The sequence below is a fragment of the Lynx rufus genome, unplaced genomic scaffold (assembly GCF_022079265.1).
Source record: "Lynx rufus isolate CCGP_SWC_20201006 ecotype Redwood Valley unplaced genomic scaffold, mLynRuf1.p SCAF_6, whole genome shotgun sequence".
Lineage (NCBI taxonomy): Eukaryota > Metazoa > Chordata > Mammalia > Carnivora > Felidae > Lynx > Lynx rufus.
The window spans coordinates 106824298-106847175 of NW_025814878.1; the positions used below are offsets into that span (position 1 = coordinate 106824298).

The 22878-nt window shown below is 43.0% G+C and overlaps 1 protein-coding gene across 1 annotated transcript in view; it reads right to left on the bottom strand.

Moving 5' to 3' along the window:
* Positions 1 to 396: 396 nt before the first annotated feature.
* LOC124528539 (adenylate cyclase type 10-like) overlaps positions 397 to 22878 on the bottom strand; it is a 50940-nt gene continuing 28458 nt past the window's right edge. Inside the window, exons 18-33 of the mRNA XM_047102194.1 lie at positions 22506 to 22639; positions 21755 to 21880; positions 19489 to 19764; positions 18326 to 18655; positions 13089 to 13152; positions 11423 to 11642; positions 10939 to 11064; positions 7484 to 7656; positions 6178 to 6334; positions 4022 to 4226; positions 3836 to 3932; positions 2875 to 2993; positions 2495 to 2612; positions 1879 to 2077; positions 1142 to 1355; positions 397 to 629 (exon numbers count right to left, since the gene is read on the bottom strand). Of these exons, the coding sequence (XP_046958150.1) occupies positions 562 to 629; positions 1142 to 1355; positions 1879 to 2077; positions 2495 to 2612; positions 2875 to 2993; positions 3836 to 3932; positions 4022 to 4226; positions 6178 to 6334; positions 7484 to 7656; positions 10939 to 11064; positions 11423 to 11642; positions 13089 to 13152; positions 18326 to 18655; positions 19489 to 19764; positions 21755 to 21880; positions 22506 to 22639 (2626 nt within the window). The 3' untranslated portion in view covers positions 397 to 561. The remainder of the gene's footprint in view (positions 630 to 1141; positions 1356 to 1878; positions 2078 to 2494; positions 2613 to 2874; positions 2994 to 3835; positions 3933 to 4021; positions 4227 to 6177; positions 6335 to 7483; positions 7657 to 10938; positions 11065 to 11422; positions 11643 to 13088; positions 13153 to 18325; positions 18656 to 19488; positions 19765 to 21754; positions 21881 to 22505; positions 22640 to 22878) is intronic.

Here is a 22878-nt window from a genome sequence, read left to right on the forward strand (position 1 = left end):
TAGAAAGGGAGAATAAAACAGAGGAGGGCTAGAGTCATATACATTTTGGCAATTTCAGTTTCACACGAGAATCCCCAAGTCACACAGTGCAAAAGAGAAATGGGTTTCTCTGTTGGTACACAGCCATATGGACCTCTGCAAAGATTCCTTGACTTTTTAGGAACTCATTACCACGTCTGTGCCAAGGGGGTAACATCAAAGCGCTAGTATTGCCGGCCTTAAGTATCCACAACCTCTGTATCAGGGCTGAGTTTTCCATCTGCTAATGGATCTCGCCTTACATGAGAAGCAATCAGTTCATCCCAGAGCCTCCCAGATGTCCAGTCGACTGCTGGTTCTAATTTCTGCCTCAGTTGTGCCAGTAACTGTTAAGAGTTAAGAAAGATCTACATTTCATGCTTCAGAAACATAGGCTTTTATTTTGACAAAGATATAGACAGTGGTGAGTGTAAACGGCTAGTGTATTTAATACATATACTGTCCAGTATCTTAAAAAGGAGAACTTGGATCATTTCTTTGTGTTATATACAAGAGAACAATGGTCCCTTCAAATGATTTTTTTTAACATATACATTCTTGAATTTCTTCTTCATCTTTATTCTCCTTGACATCAGCCACTCTGTCAAATCCTGAAAGCAGGAACATAAAGAATATCACAAACCCAAAGAAAGTCCTCAGTGCTTACAAATCTACCTCATTGCCCTAGAAAAGGAGGAGATTTGCTGGGCCCTGAGGCAAGGAACTATATTCCTTCCTCTCTTTTCCTTGCCCACATCTTACCATTTACCTTCATAGATATTACACTGTGAATTCTAAGACTTCCTTCTCCCTTAGTGACCATCCAGCTCCTCCACAGAAACAACCCAGTGGTTTAAGCTGGGATCAAGGAGGAACTTCCAATGCTTGAGGGTACAGATGTGGAAACAAAGGGCTGAGAGAGGCTCTCATATTATTTAACAATATACGGGACCCCCTCTGTCTGGGCTGGGTCCAGCACTAATGAGAGGATAATTACCCGTGGAGCAAGGACTAACTCCTTACAGTTACGTTTCCCTTCTTACTTTGGAGCAGACTTTGACTGCCTGTAAGAATCTGAGACTGTAACGTCTCTCAGACAAGGGTTCCAGGAAGGAATGCTTACTCTGTATTCCTAAATTTCCCCCAAAGGAGTTGTTTTCCTCCAGGAATTCTCCCTCTATCCAAATCCTGGTCAAGCAGGTGTCAAAAGGTCTGATGATGTCAGTCAAGGACATGGACTCTCCTTTTCCAGATCTCATTACAGAGGCTTTAAGCTCAGAGACCCACTGGTGATAGACGGGGCAGGTCACACATCTAGAGAAGAACTCCTTGAAGTACTGAAAGGAGAGGGAAGTCTGTGAGTTCAAGGATGAGCACTGTCTTCCTCCAGTCTGCTCCACCAGGAATTCTGACAGTGCTCACTTGGCACACTAGCTGAGGGCTCGGGGGACAGGGAGGAGTTACTCAGGGCACAGCATGCCCAGAAAGTTGGTTCTGAGATACAGGGGAACTGGAATGGCTTAGACACAGAAGGCAGGGTGGAAGACAGACGTGTCAAACTGAGCCAGAGTGGGTCCATGGAGAAGGGCTAAATGTTAACATCTTAACAGTACTGGGTAGTCGCTGTGCAAAGGCAGAAAGTCAGGGAGTCCAGTCCTGACCTATATGCAAGAATATCTGGGAGGGTACATGAGGCATGTGGAAAGACTTCCTAGGTGGAGGAAGAAAAGGGTTTGAGGAGGAAAAAGAGACAGAAGCAGTAAGGAGAAGAGGAAGTGGGAGATGTAGGCATCAGAAAGAGCATCACAGGATCAAACTAGAACTTAGGTGTCAGGGGAAGGACAGTAGAGAAACAGGTACCTTGAGGGCCTGGCTGCGAGTCTCTGGGAGAGTATGCATGAAGACATCTTCTGGCATTTTTTGTAACATCAGCACATGGCACTCTAGGAATCGGACAAAGCCATGCGAACCAAACAGTGAGGCATTGGTTCTTTTCACCAACTGGTGAGCTTTGGAGAAGTGCTGCTCAAACAGATCCCACTGAGAGTCTTGGGCAAACCTGGAGGGAAAGAGGCACAGCTCGCAGCTCAATCCCCTGCTTACCGACCTTGGCTCTTTCACAGAACCATCACTTCTTTCAGGCCGTAAGACCCCCTGCGTGCTCAGCGCTGTGATGCTGGCAAGTGGCCAAGGCTGCTGACTCACATGAAGGAGACTTGAAAGGAGACTGTGGGTTACCCAGCACTTAAATGTAACCTTCAACTTAGCTCTCAACCTACAGGCCTGAACCTGCTAAGGGACGAGAAGAACCCCTCTACTAAGATGGGAGGGATGAGAGGGAAAGGTCTTTAGGAGTAGTTTAGAGATGCAGAATAGCCCTGCCTGGAGGGGTAAAACGCAGTAGCTTAAATGACCCCCATGGTGTCCTTAATTTTCTAGCCTGTCCCACCGAGTAAGACGCTGGTACCCACATTACCACATGGCCAGAGACGAGTGGACCCCCAGCATGACATTACTCTGAGAGTTCAGAATGCAGCTGTGCTCATAGCGTTGAATGAAATGCAGACACTCGCTGAAGGGCCGACATAGCAATCCTGTGGACAGAGAAGGTAACCAGGCGAGGATCAGTTATCCACCGTAGGAACTGGTATAGAAGGTGTGTGTACAGGGGAGCAGATAACACCTGAAATGCAGACATCCTGAATCACAATGTGATTCCTAGACTTTAAGGAACCAGGGGTTGGAGCAGGGGCCATGCCCAAGGGACAGGCTCATGACTACCTGTGTTCCAAACACAGAGCCCTATCCAAGGTCTGAATCCTTCAGGAATATAGCAGAGCCCTACACAAGATTTACCTTTTCCATAGAGCAGCAGATCTAAGCAAGCAGAATAGAAGCAGGCCAGGCCAAGGACATCATGACCCTGGGAAATGAGCACCCACTGGCTCTCCAGCACATGGACACACAGGTCAAATCTGCCAAGAGACAGAGCTACTGGGGCCAGCTAGAGAGTAGGGAGGATGGTACAGGAGAGAAGGGGATCTTACATCTTCAAAGAAGCCTAACATCCCTATATTTCCCCACCTGGGCTCTATTTATATAGAAAGTATCTGTGCCTGAGATCAGACCTGCCTCTAAGCAAAGGAAGTGGGGGGAAATGCCTGAGACAGTTTCCAGGTTCTTTCCTGAACTACTGCAATTACCTACCTCTCTGTAGAGAAATGAAGGAGGAGGAGGAGGAGGAAGGAGGAGGAGGAGGAGGAAGGAGGAGGAGGAGGAGGAAGGAGGAGGAGGAGGAGGAGGGAGGAGGAGGAGGGGGGAGGGGGAGAAAGGGGAGGATGAGGGGGAGGAGGAGGAGGAGAAGAGAAAGTGGGAAAAAGGAGGGGAAGGGGGAAAAGGAAGGAGAAGAAGGGTGAGGAAGGAGGGGGGAGGGGAGAGGGGAGGAGAGGGGAGGGGAGAGGAGAGGAGGGGGCGGGAGGAGAGGAGAGGAGATGGGAGGGGAGGGGAGGGGAGAGGAGGGAAGGGGAGGGGAGAGGAGGGGAGGGGAGAGGAAGGGAGGGGAGGGGAGAGGAGGAGAGGAGAGGAGAGAGGAGAGGACAGGAGAGGACAGGAGAGGACAGGAGAGGAGAAGAGAAGAATATGTTGCAGCTCAGACTCTGCCTTTCCATTCCCGAACCCCACACTTAAGATAATGCTTCCTGGAATGACTAGAGAAGAGACAGCCTGGCTGTAAGAATGGAACAGCATCTCCCTCTCCATTTCAGATACCCTCCCCTCTTAGGCAACAAATACAAATGGCAGAAAATGATCTTAATACTTTTTCTTCAGAAATGCAGATCTGAAGAGAACTGACAGAACCAGAGTCTCCAGAGCTGGTTTCTTGAGGTGTCTGCATATCTCACGAGCTTGAAAACCTAAGGAGGTTAAAGAGCATCGTGTGAGGTCTAGCTGTGAACCTGGCCTCTCTAAAAGCCCTAGGACCGCCAGCCCCAAGCCCCATTACCCAGCTTGATGGAGAAGTCGAGATGGCCGAGGCAGAGCTTGGTATAGGCCAAGGCCTGCATGAGCTGGGCCGTGGCCAACAGTCCCTCCCTGGAGAACCAACATAGGCTGCTCTTCTGAATGGCCACCTGCTCACAGTGCAGCCACCTGTCCCTGTCACCCATATTCTGGGAGAATTGGGACAGGGCCACATAGGTAGAGACAACCTGCAGGTAAACAAACATGGGCCAAAATATTCTGACTGTGCATTCATGCCACACCTCCACCTTGTCCCTTTCCTGCGGAAGAGCCCTCTGTGGTGCCTTGCTGCTCACTTGCTTGGGACCTGCCGATCATTCCCACCACCTGATCTTCAAACAAACCACTTTCTCTACTGCCCCTCTTTTTGTTTTCTGAGCCCAGACTTCCCCTTCAAAACACTGGCCAAACTGTACTTCTGTGTTTTCTCTAATGAAGGCTTCTGATGCTTGCTCCTTAGCACTCTTCAGAACTGCTGCCTAGATGTCTAGTATAAGTATGTGCACATTTGACGTCATTGATGACTCTCTTCTTAAAACACCGTCTTCGCTAGGTTTTTGAGGACATGAGATTCTCTTTGAAACTGCTCAGTTTCTTTTGCCAATTTCTGTTTATGACCCTGAACTCCTAACATTGGAACACCCATTATGTGCCAGGCACTAATCTTGATTCCAGGAAAACAGACAATAGATCAGTGAAATATACAGAATGTTAGGTGATAATAAATGCAATGGAGAAAAATTACCTAGTTTCATGGCTTTTAGTACCATTTACACACTGATGAGCCATGAATTTCTATTTCCCAGCCCAGACCTCTCAAATATACCCCACATTCATATATTTAATTGCCTACTTAACATCTCCATCTATATGTCTAATAGGTATCTCAAATTAAACATGTCTAAAACCTGGTTCCAGTCTCCACCCCGCCCCCCCATCTGCTCCTTCTGCACAGTGCCCCATCCCAATTAAGAGCACTTCTATCCCGCTAGAAGTCCAACCAATCTTGGGATTATCCTGGACTCTTTTCTCTCTCCCATCCCAGAACTGATCCAAGAGTGAATCCTGTTGGTTCTCTCTGGACAGAAGACCACCCCTCCCCACTTCCTCTGCCACCACAATCCAAGCCAACTATCTCTTGCCTGTATCATTTACCATAGCCTCCTATCTTGCCTCCCTGATTTCCCTCTTGCCTCCTTCAGTTGATTCTCAACACAGCAGACAGAACGATCTTATTAAAATATAAGTGGACTCTGTCACTCCTCTTCTCAGAACCTGCCCCCGGCTTCCTGTCTTCTTTAAAGTCCAAACCCCAACTGTTGCCCCAGAGGCCAGCACCATCTGCCATCAACCCCCTCCCTGGCTCTCTGACTCATCTCCTGGTTCAGTCTCCTCCCCTCTAGTCGCACCGGCCTCCTCACTGTTCCTCAAATGCAGAGAGCATGCCTTGTGCATTCACTGTGCCTTCTGCCTGTCCACTCTTCTCCCTCATAGCCAAGTGGCTTACTTTCTCATCTCTTCAGAGATTTGCCCAAATGTCACCTGCCCAGTGAGGCTTTCCCTAGCACCTTGTTTAAAACTGCACCCCACCCCCAGCTCCCAGAACCCCATGGCCCCCTGTCTCCCCTTAATTTTTCTCCATCAAGTTTATCACCACCTAGCATTCTATGTATTTCACTGATCTGTTGTCTGTTTTCCTAGAATCAAGATTAGTGCCTGGCACATAATGGGTGTTCATCAAATATTTATGGAACATATGGATAAAAAAGAGAGACAGACAGATGGACACTAAAATTAGGAAGATGTTTCCCTTCCTTCTTTTTTCCTAAGTCAGCAATTCTAATCCTTTTTTAGCTCATGGACTTCTTTGAGAATCTGATGAAAGCTGTGACTCCTTCCCTACCTCCCACCACTTCTGAACATATGCACAAAAGCTGACATTCAGTTCAGGGAACTCACAGATAGCCAAACCTGGAAACCCACCTAAAAACTGCAATATGAGAGATGCTGCTCAAGCATGTGATCGGTATGTCCCATTAATTCTGGGTTATTGTGGAACCATGTTAAACCCAGGAATCTCTCTCCCTAGCATTTTAGGTTTCTGAGTGAGGTCCAGTGGTAAAGCAAGGACTTGCTCACCGGGGCTCCGCTTGCCAACTCCTCAGCAGAGTTCTTCTGCATAAGAGTGGCAAGGCCGGCGAACCTGCGGCTGCTGGTCGTGGTCTCCAGGTTGTAGAGCTGCCAGAGCAGGGAGAGACAGCGCACCCGCTGCTGCAGGACTGCCAGCTTCTTCTTACTGTGAGGAAGCGCAGAGTGATTAGTGTGCCTTCAGTCTGCACCGGTGCCCAACTGTCCCTCCCCACAAAAATCCAAATCTACTCATCAGGGGACTTTCTACAGACTTTCAAACTCAGAAATGCCCCCAGGATCCCATTACTTCTAACCCCATAAGCCTTTTGAAATCATCTTTTTTTTTTTAAGTAGGCTCCACACCCAGCATAGGGTGTGATTAACAGTCATGTGCTCTACTGACTGAGCCAGCTTAGGTGGTCCAAGCTGACTGGAAACATTCAGAGAAGTATTTTTAAAAAGTTCATTCTTTGAATTGCTATTTTGAATAGATTTCCTATTATTACAGCTCACTAACTGGGTAGCAATTTAATATTTTTATATAGAACAGAAATAATACTAAATTGCTACATATATGTAGATATGCCTATGTGTATGTTTGTATACACACATACATATGTGTATCTTGATTTGAAAGAGACAGGGTAACATGTATCTTTGTTTGAAAAATACAGCGTAGGGGCGCCTGGGTGGTTCAGTCGGTTGGGCGGCCGACTTCGGCTCAGGTCATGATCTCGCGGTCCGTGGGTTCGAGCCCCGCGTCGGGCTCTGTGCTGATGGCTGAGAGCCTGGAGCCTGTTTCAGATTCTGTGTCTCCCTCTTTCTCTGACCCTCCCCTGTTCATGCTCTCTCTCCGTCTCAAAAATAAATAAATGTTAAAAAAAAAAATTAAAAAAAAAAAAAAGAAAAATACAGCGTAACACCATGCTTCAAAAAGAAAAGAAGTCCTGGGACACCTGGATGGCTCAGCTGGTTAAGCGTCTGACTCTTGATTTTGGCTCAGGTCACGATCTCAGTTCTGTGAGTTTGAACCTTACACTGGGGCTCTGCGCTGACAGTGCAGAGCCTGCTTAGGATTCTCTCTCCCTCTTTCTCTGTCCCTCCCCAACCATACTCTCTCTTTCTCAAAAAAAAAAAAAAAAAAGTCCTCATTCTGCTACATTTCATTGGCTCAGAGAGTAAGGTAGAGAAACTAGGACTGTTATATGCTTGAAAAGCAGAGTCTTAGGTCAATATGGGCAACACTTCAAGTTGGGTCCTAGTTTAGTTCTCTGTGATCATAAAGGGACCGCGATGACTTGGCCAGGCTCCTCACTTCTCACTAGGGTTGCCTGGAGATCGGCTGAGTGAACAGGAACGCCAGTATTTTTCCAGGAATGTTTGTAAAAGAACACCAAACCAGGTCCAAGGGAAACTCCTTTTCAGCAGTTGAAGGCCTTGCCTGGCCAATTTTTTGGCTAGGGTGATCTGTCCCATGTTAAAACATACCTGGAGACAGGGAAAATGAGAAATGGTAATGTAAACATGGGAAGAGTACTACGGATGAGGCTCTGGACTTAACACACTGGCTCCTTCATTTGGGGCCATTTGGGTACTTGGGCTGCTGAGGTGCTGGAGTGAGTGAACCACAGCAGGGTCTGGCTGCACTAAGGAGCACCAGGAGGACTGTGCACGCGGAAAGGAGAAAACAGGATTGTGGAGAAAACACACTCCTTTCTCATGTCCCACGTGTTTGTCAGTGAATAGAGGAAGGCTGTGATTTAGAAAGTGATACTGCCAGACTGAGATGGGACTGTCATTTGAGTAGAGACTCAGATGCTTCAGATGCTATTGAATGGATCTGAAATATCACCAAATTCTTTCTCTGTCTTACTAAATAGTGCACCCACCACTGTGTATTGGGGGCGGGTGCAGGAACTGAAGAACCTTGAGGTTATCATAGCCTTCACATTTTAAGACTAAACGCTCCAAGAAGGTAAGAGAGCCTATGGTGATTCCAGAACAATCTTGGGAAGACTGCACAATAACTTCTTCTTGTAAAGGGAAAGAAATAATTATTTAACATTGCTTCAAAGACATCTGGATTGAAACACAAATAATGTGGAAATCTCTAATAATTCTTTTTGGCATTCACAGGCATTACACATGTCAGGTAAGGTTTATACTGAAATTAGTTTTTATTTAGTTTTCTTTTTTAATTTTAAAGCTCAGCTCTCTAAGAAAACACCCCCCATGGTTTTATGAAGTTATTATGTATAAACTGATAATTATGCCAACACCTTTTGCTCTGTTATTTAATAGTAGTGAGGCTGAGAAAAGTTGCTGAGCTGTCCTGAGTTATTCTTACACAACAAATAAATTTACTCCTATATGTCCTTTGTAAATAAAGTGTCTTATGGCATGCTTTCCCCAGAGTTTCTATTTGTTATACAAATCTCATTCCCTGGGGAAATCCGATATGATACAGAATGATCTATGAAGTATATATATTTCTTTAAGTAAGATGTAGAATGGGACATAGAGAGCTCCCATTTGTATGTAACAAAGGAAAGAGACCATTTACATTTATGTGTGCCAAGGTAGAGTACATGAAGATACATAATCTGGGGAGGGGACACAGTAGCTGAGTGATGGGGTTGAGGGGGTACTTTCAAATATATGTTCTTTTTTCCCCTCTAGATTTATTGAGATGTAGTTGACCATAATATTGTGTAAGTTTAAGGTGTACAACATGATGATTTTTTATTGAGATAGAACATATAATGTATTAGTTTTAGGTATTCAACATAAATTTTTTTTCTCGATGAGGACTTTTAATATCTATTAGCAATTTTCAAAAACATAATAAAGTATTGTTAACTATAGTCACTATGCTGTATGTTACATCCCTAGGACTAATTTGTCTTATAACTTGAAGTTTGTACCTTTTGACCACTTTCACCCAAATTTTGTCCACCCCCCCAAACTGTCCTAAAATTAGTTTACATATACTCCATTGAGCAAGGGCATGAATAAGCAATTCACAGAAAAATAAGTGACCGATAAACCGATAAAAATAATGTACCTTATTAAGAAACACATATTAAAGTACAATCTAACTTTCATCTACGGATTAGCAAGTTAAAAAATTTTTTTTAACGTTTATTCATTATTGAGAGATAGAAACTGAGCATGAGCAGGGGAGGGGCAGAGAGAGGGGGAGACACAGAATCTGAAGCGGGCTCCAGGCTCTGAGTCATCAGCACAGAGCCCAACGCGGGGCTCAAACTCACAAACCATGAGATCATGACCTGAGTCAAAGTCGGACGCTCAACCGATTGAGCCACCCAGGTGCCCCTGATTAGCAAGTTTAAAACAGACTGATAACATCTGGTGTTAGTAAGGATGTGAAGAAATGGGGAAAATTGGATTTGATAATCAGACAGTTCCCATCTTACAATGGTTTGACTTGATTTTTTGACTTTACAATGGTGTGAAAGTGACATGAATTCAAAGAAACTATACTTTGAATTTTGATCTTTTTATGGGTAGCAACATATGATGGTATGACACTCTTGTATGCTGGGTGGCAGCAGTGGGAGCACTCCCAGTCAGCCCCAGAATCATAAGGGTGAACAATCAATGCATTTACACTTCTGGTTTTCACTTTCAGTACACTACCCAATAAGTTACATGAGATATTCAACACTTTATTATAAAACAGGCTTTGTGTTAGATGATTTTGCCCAACTGTAGGCTAATGTAAGTATTCTCACCCAGTAATGTTTAAGGTAAGTCAGGCTAAACTACAATGTTTGGTAGGTTAGGTGTATTAATTAAATGCATTTTCAATTTGTGATGGATTGGGTTTGGCTAAATGATATTTTCAACTTATCATGGGTTTATTGAGATGTAACCCCATCATAAGTTGAGGAAATGTGTCATTTTGATGGACAATTTGGCAATATATTTATTAAATGTAAAATCATTCATCTTCCACCTTAGCATTTCTACCTCTGGAAATTTCTCTTCTAGGAACATTCTTACAAGGGAAAAAAAAGAACTATTTACAAGAATATTCACTGTAGCAATGTTTATAGTAACCTCAAATTAGAGACAACCTAAATGCATATGAAGAAGGGACTGATTAAATAAAGTTCGATACATGCATACAATGGATTACTTGGCAACTGTAACTGGATGTGTACCAACACGCAAAAATGTTCATTCAGTCTGTACTGTTGGGAATATAAATCAACTGCAGATGAAAGAGAATGTAGGATATGATTCTATTTAAAAAATAAGAGGGGCGCCTGGGTGGCTCAGTCAGTTAAGCGTCCAACATCGGCTCAGGTCACGATCTTCCAGTTTGTGAGTTCGAGCCCCGTGTCAGGCTCTGTGCTGACAGCTCAGAGCCTGGAACCTATTTTGGATGCTGTGTCTCCCTCTCCCTGTCTCTCCCCCACTCATGCTGTCTCTCTCTCTCAAAAATAAATAAAACATTAAAAAAATAATAAAAAATAAAAAATAACAGAAAATAATAATGATATGACCATGTGTATATATTTGGTGGAATTTGCACCACATTATTAACCATGCTGGGGATAACATGGAGGTCTTTTCACTTTCTACAAATTGTGTATTGCTAGGTTTCAAATTTGTTAAATCTATTATCACATGATCACACTTGTTATTGCATACAAAAAACCCCAGAGAGATCTTTAAAAAGAAATAATAGCGGAACCCTCAAGGAGAAATAACTCAAACTTCAGGGTCACCCCCTGCCCTCACCTCTGACCGAAGACAGCAGAAAGTGGCCTCCTCAAACTGACAGATCTTCACCTTGTGCTTTTTCAAAAACGAGAAGGCTGAAGGCTGGCCCAAAAGACTGCTTGCCTTCCTCAAATAAAAGAAGGCCTCCAAACAAGACAAGGGATGGAGAAACAGAATTAGGATTTGGGTGACACTAGTGGTGAAATTAGGATGAAGGCTGGAGTAAGGTTGTGCTGAGGTCAAGATGTGAATTGGAATCAGGGTTGGGTTCAGAGTTATGGGGAGTGGACGGCACGTGCAAGTCAGGGGCAGGGCCAGCAGCAGTTGGCACTCTTGGACTGGCACCTTCCCACTACCTGTTTTCTCCTAACTCCCTTCCAGCTCCTTTCTCTCTCCACTTTCCTCCGTTTTTCACCCAAGTTCACTCTGACAGTAAGAAAGCCCACCCAAACTCCCCAGGTGCAAGGGATAGGCTGAGGGGCAGGGAGCAGAGCTTGCTCACCATGTAATTATCTGACAGGTCCAAGGAGGCAGCGGCGGCCTCCAGCAGGTAATAAAACGCACATGTGGCTTCTCCGATGACCAGGCAATGCCGGGTGAGGGGTGAGAGCACTAACTTCAGGATTGCCTCACAGTGACAGGGCTTTGTGGTCAACATGTCTTTCTCGGGGCTGGTCTGAGCCAGCTTCCTGTTCACCTGATCCAGGAACTCTTCCTCTGTTCTTTGTGGAGAGAAGATAAACTGAGAGTGGCCGCAAAGCAGCCACTCTTCTCGGGGCATCCCCAGGTCTCCGAACGACTTTTTCCAGAAAGCTTTCCTTTATAACTCATTAATTCTATGTTTTAGCCTTCCCCTCCATCACTCCACGAGTTTTTGAAAATCAGGGACTTGATCTATTATGTCAAAGCCCTATTAGGGATTTTTTAAAAAAAACCTAAAGTTAATCTAAGTACCTCACAAACTAAGTGGGGAAACAATCACGTTGAAGAGTAAACTAACAACGTATGAAATAAACACATGAAAATGACACAAGGCAACAAGCAATAATACATTTGTCTATTAGAATATCTGAACTTTGTCACAGCACATTTGAACATTATTTTACACAACACCATCTTATCCTACAATGACCCTTTCAGACAGGCAAAAACTACCTTCCTTTTACCGATGAGGAAACTGAGGCTTGGAGAGCCTGAGTGCCTTCCGAATGACCTCACAGCTACTGAATGGAACCAAGACTAGAGCTCACTTCTCTGACTCCTAGTGCAGTGAACTTTTCACAGGCATGAGTTCAAAAGAGTTTAGATCTCTCTGAGATGGACATATGGGAACTGAGGAGGGCTCTGAAGAATGGTGAACACTCTGATAAGTAGGAGAATGTGGAAGCCACTTAGTATTTCAGAAAGGGGGGATTGTGTGAGTAAAGATATACAGGTTGAGTGTGGGAAGGATTCATGTAGAATACAGATTTTTGTTCGAAAACCACAAGAAATCAGGTTGGATAAAAGGACAGAAAACTCCAGCATGGCTGGTGAATTCAAGGTAGGGATATTTAAAATTGATGGGCTAGGCATTAGAATGCCAGGAGGCACGTGATTAGGAAATGTAAATTCATTTTTTTTTTTTAATTTTTTTTTTTCAACGTTTATTTATTTTTGCGACAGAGAGAGACAGAGCATGAACGGGGGAGGGGCAGAGAGAGAGGGAGACACAGAATCGGAAACAGGCTCCAGGCTCTGAGCCATCAGCCCAGAGCCCGACGCGGGGCTCGAACTCACGGACTGCGAGATCGTGACCTGGCTGAAGTCGGACGCTTAACCGACTGCGCCACCCAGGCGCCCCTGTAAATTCATTTTAATATCATCCAGAGCCAAACATAATTGAGAAGGCAAATTTTTAGTGGAGAAAACAATCTGCTATGTGTACAATGCATTTGAAAGCTATTAAATGAAGCTTTTTCTAAACACTAAGAAATAATTTCCCCACAAAGAATCAAAAATTGCCTTTCCAATTCTGTTAACTTGAACTCTAGGCTGAGTACAAGGCTCACTACTCCCGGGTGGTCAGAAGCCTTCCTGGTCTGCAGTTGAGGTGAGTGCCCCAGGTTAATAGTCACCTGTGTCTCACTTCCCGGCCCCCCACACCCACTGTCAGCATCTCCCTTTACCTGCAGTGTTCACGTGTGAAGGCCTCCTGACTTCTGCATTCTTTTGTCTGGAACTGAAAACTATCTGCAGGGAAAAAAAAAGATTATCATCTTTAATTATCCATCTTTGTATTAACTGAGACATTTTGAATTCCTGACTACCTCTCCTCTGCAGCTTAGTTCATGAGCTAATTGCATCCCCCATTGTTCAAATGGTAAGGTTTAGTATCAGCCTACACACAAAATAGGATGGTAGATTACAAATTCCTTAATCCTTCAAGTAGTAACTCCTCTCAAACCTCCCAAACCAGTCCCTAATTCTATTTGCTAGAGAGATGAATAAAGAGTATGTCCATCTGGTTTGATGGCTACTGCTATTTTTTTAAATATTTATTTATTTTTGAGAGAGAGCAAGTGAGCAGGGGACGGGCAGAGAGAGGGGGGTAGAGAGGATCTGAAGCAGGGTCCGTGCTGACAGGAGAGCTCGACGCCGGGCTTGAACTCACAAACTGTGAGATCTGAGCCAAAGTCAGACGTTTAACTTACTGAACCACTCAGGCTCCCCGATGGCTACTTCTAACAGAAGAAATCCTTGAATACATGTGTATAGAGTTTATGACCAGATGGCAGTGGGCCACAGAGCAAGGCCTAGTGAGGAAAATCATGAGGGCACAAGATGCCGTAGTCCACTGGAGTCTCAGTGGCCAGTAGGGGTTTTCCGCTTTACCTATCTGGCCTTAAACAGCCTTTATCCCTCAGATTTTGACTCTTCCTCTGCAGCTGCTTTCTCACAGATCAAAAAGCAAAAACTGGGATTGATGTGGAGATATTACCATTAGGGCTCAGAAGCACTGCTGGCAGGTTTGAAAGGGCACCTCAGAGAATTGTTATAGGGAGGACTTGTGTAAAGTAAAAGGACCAGTTGTCTGATTATTGAATGATGTCAAAAAGGTAGGGTAAAGTAAGGCTAAGGAAACCAAGGAACCTGGGGTTTGGCAGCATTACCACAATACACAGTTTCCAGGGGCACCATCACATCCTAGCATGATTAGCACCCTCTAGATTTGTGCAGTACCTGGTCTTCACAGCCATGCACAGAGGCCCTGAGTGTAGGAAGCATCCTCAGGGTTTGGTTGTGCTGGGAAGGTCCTGAGCCTCTCTCATACAGACGGACCCGGCTGTGTAACCTAAAGCTGACACTGACCTCTCAAAAGGAAAGAGTCATATAGGAAATATGAATAATAGAGTAATTTCTTCACACTCCTAGACCAGGACATTCACTGTTACTTTCCTCTTTTGTCCTTGGAAAGCACAAAAGTGCAAATGCCCAAAGAGCTCATCAGCCAATGACCAATTTTTCCAAGTCACCAGTCTACCTTCACAGAGTCATCAGAATGTATAGCTAGAACAGACATTAGGATAACAGATTAACTCCTGATTTTAGTCCTTTACTACCAACAATTCACCATCTCTTCCCTACCCCTCTCCCCTGTCAACACCAGCTTCTATCAAAGTAGAAAAAGATAAGATCTGGTTGGGGCTTGACGGCTGTCTTCAATTATGGAAGAAGGCATGACTCGATTTGCATTTCCTTGATGATCAGCAATGTTGAGCATCCTTTCATGTGTCTGTTGGCCAGCTGTATTTCTTTGGAGGAATGTCTACTTATGCCTTCTGCCCATTTTTTAATTGGATTTTTTGCTTTTTGGGTGTTGAGTTTTCTAAGTTCCTTATATATTTTGGATACTAACCCTTTATCAGATAATGCCATTTGCAAATAACTTTTCCCATTCCGTAAGTTGCCTTTTAGTTTTCTTGATTGTTTCCTTCACTGTGTGGGAGTTTTTTATTTTGATGTAGTCCCAATAGTTTATTTTTGCTTTTGTTTCCCTTGCCTCAGGAGACATATCTAGAAAGAAGATGCTATGGCTGATGTCAAAGAGGTTACTGCCTGTGTTCTCTTCTAGGATTTTTATGGTATCAGGTCTTCATATTTAGGTCTTTAACCCATTTTGTTTATTTTTTATTTTTTTATATAATTTATTGTCAAATTGGTTTCCATACAACACCCAGTTCTCATCCCAACAGCTGCCCTCCTCAATGCCCATCACCCACTTTCCCCTCTCCCCCACGCCCCCATCAACCCTCTGTTTGTTCTCCGTATTTAAGAGTCTTTTATGGTTTGCCTCCTTCCCTCTCTGTAACTTTTTTCCCCCTTCCCCTCCTTCATGGTCTTCTGTTAAGTTTCTCAGCATCTGCATATGAGTGAAAACATATGGTATCTGTCTCTCTGCCTGACTTATGTCACTTAGCATAATACTCTCCAGTTCCATCCACATTGCTACAAGTGGCCAGATTTCATTCTTTCTCATTGCCAAGTATTATTCCATTGTATGTAAAAACCACAACTTCTTTATCCATTCATCAGTTGATGGACATTTAGGCTCTTTCCATAATTCGGCTATTGTTGAAAGTGCTGCTGTAAACATTGGGGTACAAGTGCCCCTACGCATCAGCACTCCTGTATCCTGTATCTTGGGTAAATTCCTAGCAGTGCTATTGTTGGATCATAGGGTAGATCTATTTTTAATTTTCTGAGGAACATTCACACTGTTTTCCAGAGCAGCTGCACCAGTTTGCATTCCTACCAACAGTGCAAGAGGGTTCCCGTTTCTCCACATCCTCTCCAGCATCTTAGTCTACTGATTTGTTCATTTTAGCCACTCTGATCAGCATGAGATGGTATCTCAGTGTGGTTTTGATTTGTATTTCCCTGATGAGGAGTGACACTGAGCATCTTTTCATGTGCCTGTTGGCCATCTGGATGTCTTCTTTAGAAAAGTGTCTATTCATGGCTTCTGCCCATTTCTTCACTGGATTATTTGTTTTTCAGGTGTGGAATTTGGTGAGTTCTTTATAGATTTTGGATACAAGCCCTTTATCTGATATGTCATTTGCAAATATCTTTTCCTACTCCATCGGTTGCCTTTTAGTTTTGTTGATTGTTTCCTTTGCAGTGCAGAAGCTTTTTATCTTGATGAGGCCCCAATAGTTCATTTTTGCCTTTAATTCCCTTGCCTTTGGAGATGTGTTGAGTAAGAAATTGCTGCAGCTGAGGTCAGAGAGTCTTTAGCCCATTTTGAATTTATTTTTGTGTATGGTGTAAGAAAGTAGTCCAATTTCATTCTTTTGCATGTTTGCTGTCCAGTTTTTCCAAAACCATTTGTTGAAGAGATGGTCTTTTTCCCAGTGGATATTCTTTGCTGCTTTGCCGAAGATTAATTGACCATGTAAGTGTGGGTTCATTTCTGAGTTTTCTATTCTGTTCTATTGATATATGTGTCTATTTTTGTGCCAGTAACAGTTTTGAGGACTACAGCTTTGTAATATAACTTGAGATCCAGAATTGCAATGCCTCCAGCTTTGTTTTTCTTTTTCAAAGTTGCTTTGGCTATTCAGTATCTTTTGTGGTTCCATACAAATTTTAGGATGGTTTGTTCTAGCTCTGTGAAAAATGCTGCTGGTATTTTAATAGGGATTGCATTAAATGTGTAGATTGCTTTTGGCAGTATAGACATTTTAACAATATTTGTTCTTCCAAGCCATGAGCATGGAAGGTCTTTCCATTTCTTTGCATTATCTTCACTTACAATCAGGGAAATGCAAAGCAAATATCACCTCACACCTGTCAGAACGGCTAAAATCAACAACACGAGAAACAACAGGTGTTGGTGAGGATGTGGAGAAGGGGGAACCCTCTTACACTGTTGGTGGGAATATAAACTGGTGCAGCCACTGTGGAGAACAGTATGGAGGTTCCTCAAAAAGTTAAAAATAAAACTACCCCGTGATCCAGCAATCACACTACTAGGTATTTACCCAAAGAGTACAAAAATAGTAATTCAAAGGGATACATACATCCTGATGTTTATAGCAGCATTGTCTATAACAGCCAAATTATGGAAACAGCCCATGTATATGTGGTATATGTATACAATGGAATATTAGTCAGCCATAAAAAATATGAAACCTTGTCATTTGCCATGACATGGATGGAGTTAGAGAGTATTATGCTAAGCGGGATAAGTCAGTCAGAGAAAGATACATAGTTTATGATTTCTCTCATATATGGAATTTAATAAACGAAACAAATGAGCAAAGGGGAAAAGAGAGAGAGAGAGAGAGAGAGAGAGAGAGAGAGATAAACCAAGAAACAGACTCTTAACATAGAAAACAAACTGATGGGTACTAGAGGCAAGGTGGGTGGAGGAATGGGGGAAATAGGTGATGGACACTAGTGATGAGCACCAGGTGTCATATGGAAGTGTTCAATCACTATATTGTACATTTGAAGCTAATATCACACTGTACATTAACTGGAATTTACATAAAAACTTTAAGAAAAAGGAAGGTACAACTCTGAAAAATTGGTGAAGTTTCAAGAAGGTAGATTTCACCTTGATGTAAGAAGCTTTCTAACAGCTGTTGGCAATGAAATAGGCTGTCCAATAACTGAAAATGTTAAAACAAAAAAGGATGAACACTCATTTAGGATGTGGGAGAAGGGCTTTGGGAAACACCCATTCACTAATCCAAACTTCTTCAAGTAACTAACTCCTATTTATCCCTGAATTCTCACTTCTGGCATTATTTCCCTCACGGGAGAGTTCTCTCCTACTCACTTCTCAGACTGGGAGAAGGGCCCCTTCTCTACGTACCTCAATGCCTAGGTATGCTATTTTCATTGCCTTTACCATCCCATATTGAAATTCTCTATTTATATATCAACCCCAAAACTGGTAATTTCAGGGACCCAGTCTTATTCATTTTGTATTCTTAATTTTAGATGAAGCATCTGATACATACAAGGGCCCCATATATGTGTACATCGTTGAATAATTATAATAATAAAAAAACAATCACTAAAATGTATTGAGCACTAACCATGTGCCTGGCACTATTCAAAGCACATTATATATATTTTAACTTATTTCATTCTCATAGCAACTCTATGAAATTGGTAATTTCCCCCAATTAATTGAGGTTAAGTAACTTGCCCAAGACTGCCACCCAAAACAAGCGTGATCTCTTTTTAACTCTGGGCTTACATTTTTCTTATTTCTGGTGCTTCAGGGATAAATGGATCTTTCTGCCTATTTTTCTCCCTAATCTGATTCCACCTTTTGGATAAAGAGCTCCAAGTACATGAATAAAGAGAAGCGCTGCCCACACGTCCTCTTTCTGTCCCCTGGGTTTACCTTGGGGAGAAGGCAGCTGCAGTCTGTCTGTGATCACCTGTGTTAGTACTGAGCCAGTATCTTTGTAACTACAGAACCGGGAGGTCCCACTGCAGCTCTTAGTAGAACAGATGGCAAAACGGTGGAAGGGGACAAAGTCCCCGCCATGACAGTTCCCGCAGCGGCAGGCCAAGTCTCGGAGAAAGCAGGCACATTCGAGGTGCAGGGCTATCTGCTGTGCCCGGGGCCACAGCTCCCACGCGGCTTCCCGTAAGAGCGGCACTCCAAATTCTAGCACCTCTGTCTGAGGTAGGGATAGTTCCTCTTGTGGACTGAGAGGAGAGTCAGCATCTGAAATACAGGAAAATCCAAGTCTCCCTTAAAGGCCTTTTATGCTATCAGTAGAAAACTCCCAAGCACATGCTGCTAGTTTATAAGAAAATTTTATATGTAATTCCTCTGTACAAAGTATATTACACCAATCTGAGAGTGGCATATCTAGTACCCAGTACCACAGAGAAGAAAGGATCAGTGGTATGGAAGTACACAGAATAGATTTCTTAGTTGTTCTTCCTAAACTGAGTTTTACTACAAATTACTATAAGCATCAAGTCATCAGAAATGCTCTATTCAAATATAAGGCCCAAACTATTTCAAACGCAAAGGGAAATTGTGTGTGGAGTATATGTGCTTTGGATAGTCTATGCCACAATTTTATTCTTTCATGCGGAGAATTCAAGATTGCAAGCCATTTAATGTATATCTGGCTTTGTTCATGACTGTTTTGGTACCAGATGTGTTTATTTCTAAAATTCAGAACAGTTTATCTTTTTCTTGTAAATTTCTAAAATTAGGAATAGTTGATCCTTTTTCTTATTATTTATATCTAGAAGGCAATAAAGGGTTATAATAAGATTTTCTGAACTAAAACACAAATACTTAAGACATGGGCTTAACAAGGAGCTAGAATTCTTGGAATTAAGACAATTTGGAAAAATACAGGTTATTCACTCACTATAATCATGGCTCCTTTGTGACTAAAATGACCACCTTCCCCCATTTCTTAGCCATAGTTTTAAGAGACTGAGGCCCGTGATATAGGATACTGATGTTGTTGCTGAACACAGATATTCCCTCTCAAGACTCTGTGCTCAGGTGAGAAAAAGGGAGCAGCTCTTCCTCACCAGACTTTTTCTTCTTCTCCTCTTTGGTTTGTTCAATAATCTTGATAGAGGTAGGCACTAATATTGACTCGGCAGGAAGCTCTTGACTCTTGTTGAACCAGAGGAACACATGAATATCCACAAGAACCTTCAGCACCTGAAGCAGCTTATTTTTATCCCAGCCAGGCAGGAGGTGCTGCAATAGATCTATTTGAAAGGAGTGACCAATGACTGCAGCACACTTAACCAGCAACTGCTCCTCTGGGCTTAATTGATCCAGCTGGTTTACTGCTATTTCTGGGGGGAAAAAGAGCAATGAATGAGCTTTCTACAAACACAGGATACGTTGTGTTGATAATCTGTTCACTTAAAAAAAAAAGGGCTTGCGTGGCGCCTGGGTGGCGCAGTCGGTTAAGCGTCCGACTTCAGCCAGGTCACGATCTCACGGTCCGTGAGTTCGAGCCCCGCGTCAGGCTCTGGGCTGATGGCTCGGAGCCTGGATCCTGTTTCCGATTCTGTGTCTCCCTCTCTCTCTGCCCCTCCCCCGTTCATGCTCTGTCTCTCTCTGTTCCAAAAATAAATAAAAACGTTGAAAAAAAAATTAAAAAAAAAAAAAAAGGGCTTGCTTTTTGTCCTCCCCCTTCCACACTCAGTCTAACCTCTTAAAAGAGTCTTCTCTCCAAGTCCTTATTTGCCCTCATTACCCATTCATTGTTCAACCAACAACAATAATCAGGTTTTCACCACACCACTGAAACTGTGCTCTCTGTGGTCACCAAAACCTTTTGTTGGTAGACCCAAAGCTGTGCTCTGGATCATTCAGCTATGTTAACAATTCTTCCCATTTTCATGACTAGTAAGTACCCACCCAGACCCTTTTTTTTATTACTGCCCACTAAAAGTGGGGGCCAGGCTTTCTGATCCCAGAACTCACCTAAGAGTAAAGATCTTAACTAACTCCAAGCATAATAGCAAATCTCTCCATATTCTGACCCATACATAAGAGTAGTAGGTATTGAACCAGTAAGTCACCAAGCCCCAAATCTTGGAATAATTCGAAACCTTTTCTTTTCCCTAACAACCAATTAGTCACCCACTTATCTTCCTTCTAAATGTTCTTGTATGTTTCCTCCTAAGCAACTGTAGTGTAAGTAGTCATTTCCACCTGGATCACTAGGATACCCTGTTTGGAACATCTCCAATTTCCTCTCTCTTATCCCAATAATATATTAACTAGCAGTAGAATCATGTATATAAAGTACAGATACAATTATGTCAGTGCCCCTTTTTAATACTTTTATAACTTATGTGGCCTTTTACAATCTAGCCTTGGCACTAAAGAAATCCTATATGATGCTGTTTTCTGACCTGTCAATGCCAAGTGAGGCCTGTTGTAGTTGTAGGAGTGTAAACTATCGAGATGGACCTATAGACACCAGAGTGCTAGCTTATAATAGCTAACATTCACTGAACAGCTATTATGTATGATGACTAATCCCCTTAAGGTAGGGGCTATCATTATCTTCACTGGAGTGATGAGAAGACTGAGGCTTAGACAAGTTTATCTGAGCATTCATAGCCAGTAAGTGGAGGAGCCAGTAGTACCCAGGTTTTTCTGATACCAGAACCTTGGCTCCTAACTAACTAGCAAGGTGTTCTGTATTGCTGTTTCGTATGCATGTCTTATATTCTCAATAAGATCATACTGGACTTGAAGGCAGCCTTATTCACCATAATATTCCCAAAGAGTGCTTAATATGGTACCCTGGCCTCAGACACTTGAACAGAGCATGAAATAAACCCAACTTCCTCATTTCTAAGAAGAACATCCCTTGTCTGACTATGCCTACTCAGATCTGATGGTTTCTTCATTCTTTATCTCAGCAGTCATTATAAGCTTACTTTCCACTTTTGATTAAACTCTTCAGTAGCACCATAGATTTTCTTAAATCTTGGCCACATTATCTCCCTTGCTTACTGCCTCCTCCAGCACAGGAGGGAAGGGAAACACAGGACATAATTTTTATTAAATAACGAGGAGACTGTTCTCGGTCATTAGCCCCAGGGAACAACAGGCTCACTCAAGTAAAATACGGCTCAAGTAGCATTACAAGTCTCTCAGGGGCTCTTTGGGCAGTGCCGGAACTTATTTCTAGAAGGCAGGTTTCTTTTTTCTGAAGAAAAGGAAGCTCACATGACAATGAGAGACCTATATTCAATCAACCACCAAATTACTAAGTGCAATGACATCTGTCATTGGCTCACTTGAGGTTTTCAAGTGACCTGCCTTTTAATAATGGTGGGAGAAGCACGGTATCCAAGTTCACATCATCCTTGATTGTGCAGATATAAAGTGCCTGGTCTTCAGAGCCAGCAGGAGGAATGCTGTACATTGTGGATTTCACGGCATTGGCTGCATGAAAAGAAGACTATAACTGAGGACAACACCATGCTCAGTGACTGTAGTTTTAAAGGCACAAAAATACAAGAACTTAGTCAAGAAACTAACAGGATGAAGATAAAAGAGCATTATGTTTAAAGTGGCTTACCCCTCCCATCCTGTTTTCTGATTTTCTCTTACAAACTGACAACACTTTCCGTACAGTATGGTATCCAGCATTCTCACTCTTCCTGTTTACTTTCTAGTAGCTCTCTCTTCTATTACATCACAGCCCTAGGATGCCTTTCCAGATTTACACATGCTTCACCCCTTCCTCCTCTCTCACCCTCCTCCTTTCTCCCATCCCCCATCCATCCTTCTCATCAGTAATGTGCAATTCTCTCCTGAGAATGTGAACTCTCCTGCTTATAAATCCTCTTGTCCTATCCCACCTCCTGGGCTGCTCAAAAAGGAACTATAATATAGTAGATTGATTGACTCCATTAAGCTCTCTGAGGCAGGCCAAGAAGGCTTAATCTTGCTTATAATGTTATCAGGGAATAGAATAGGCACATGTCTCATAAAGGTCTGGTGATGCCATGTCAAAGAATAAACTCCAGCAGTTGGACCAGGGTAGAACCCTGGAAACTAAGCTCACCTGAGAGGGTCTCCCACTTGCTGTTCTCCTCCTCCTTTTGGAGATCATGAAAGACCAATATGTCTTTAGAGAGAAGGTCCTGGCATAAGACCTCACAGTAGAGGGGGTTTCCAAAGCACCTGTGAAGAAGGTAGCTGTGGAGAGGTAAGTAGGGGATTGCTGACTAAAGATGCCCACTTGAAGAGAGCCAAGCACAAGGGTATTTCATACTGAGGAATATTTCTTCTTTTTTAAAGTCAGCTCTTGATGATATACACTAACAGAGGTAAGCAGCAGCACAGAAATGTAAAAAGAAGAATTGATTGTTTTGACATGTATTTTAGCAGTAACTTTTCTATTTTGTTTCTATTGCTGTTAAAAAGAACTAACATCC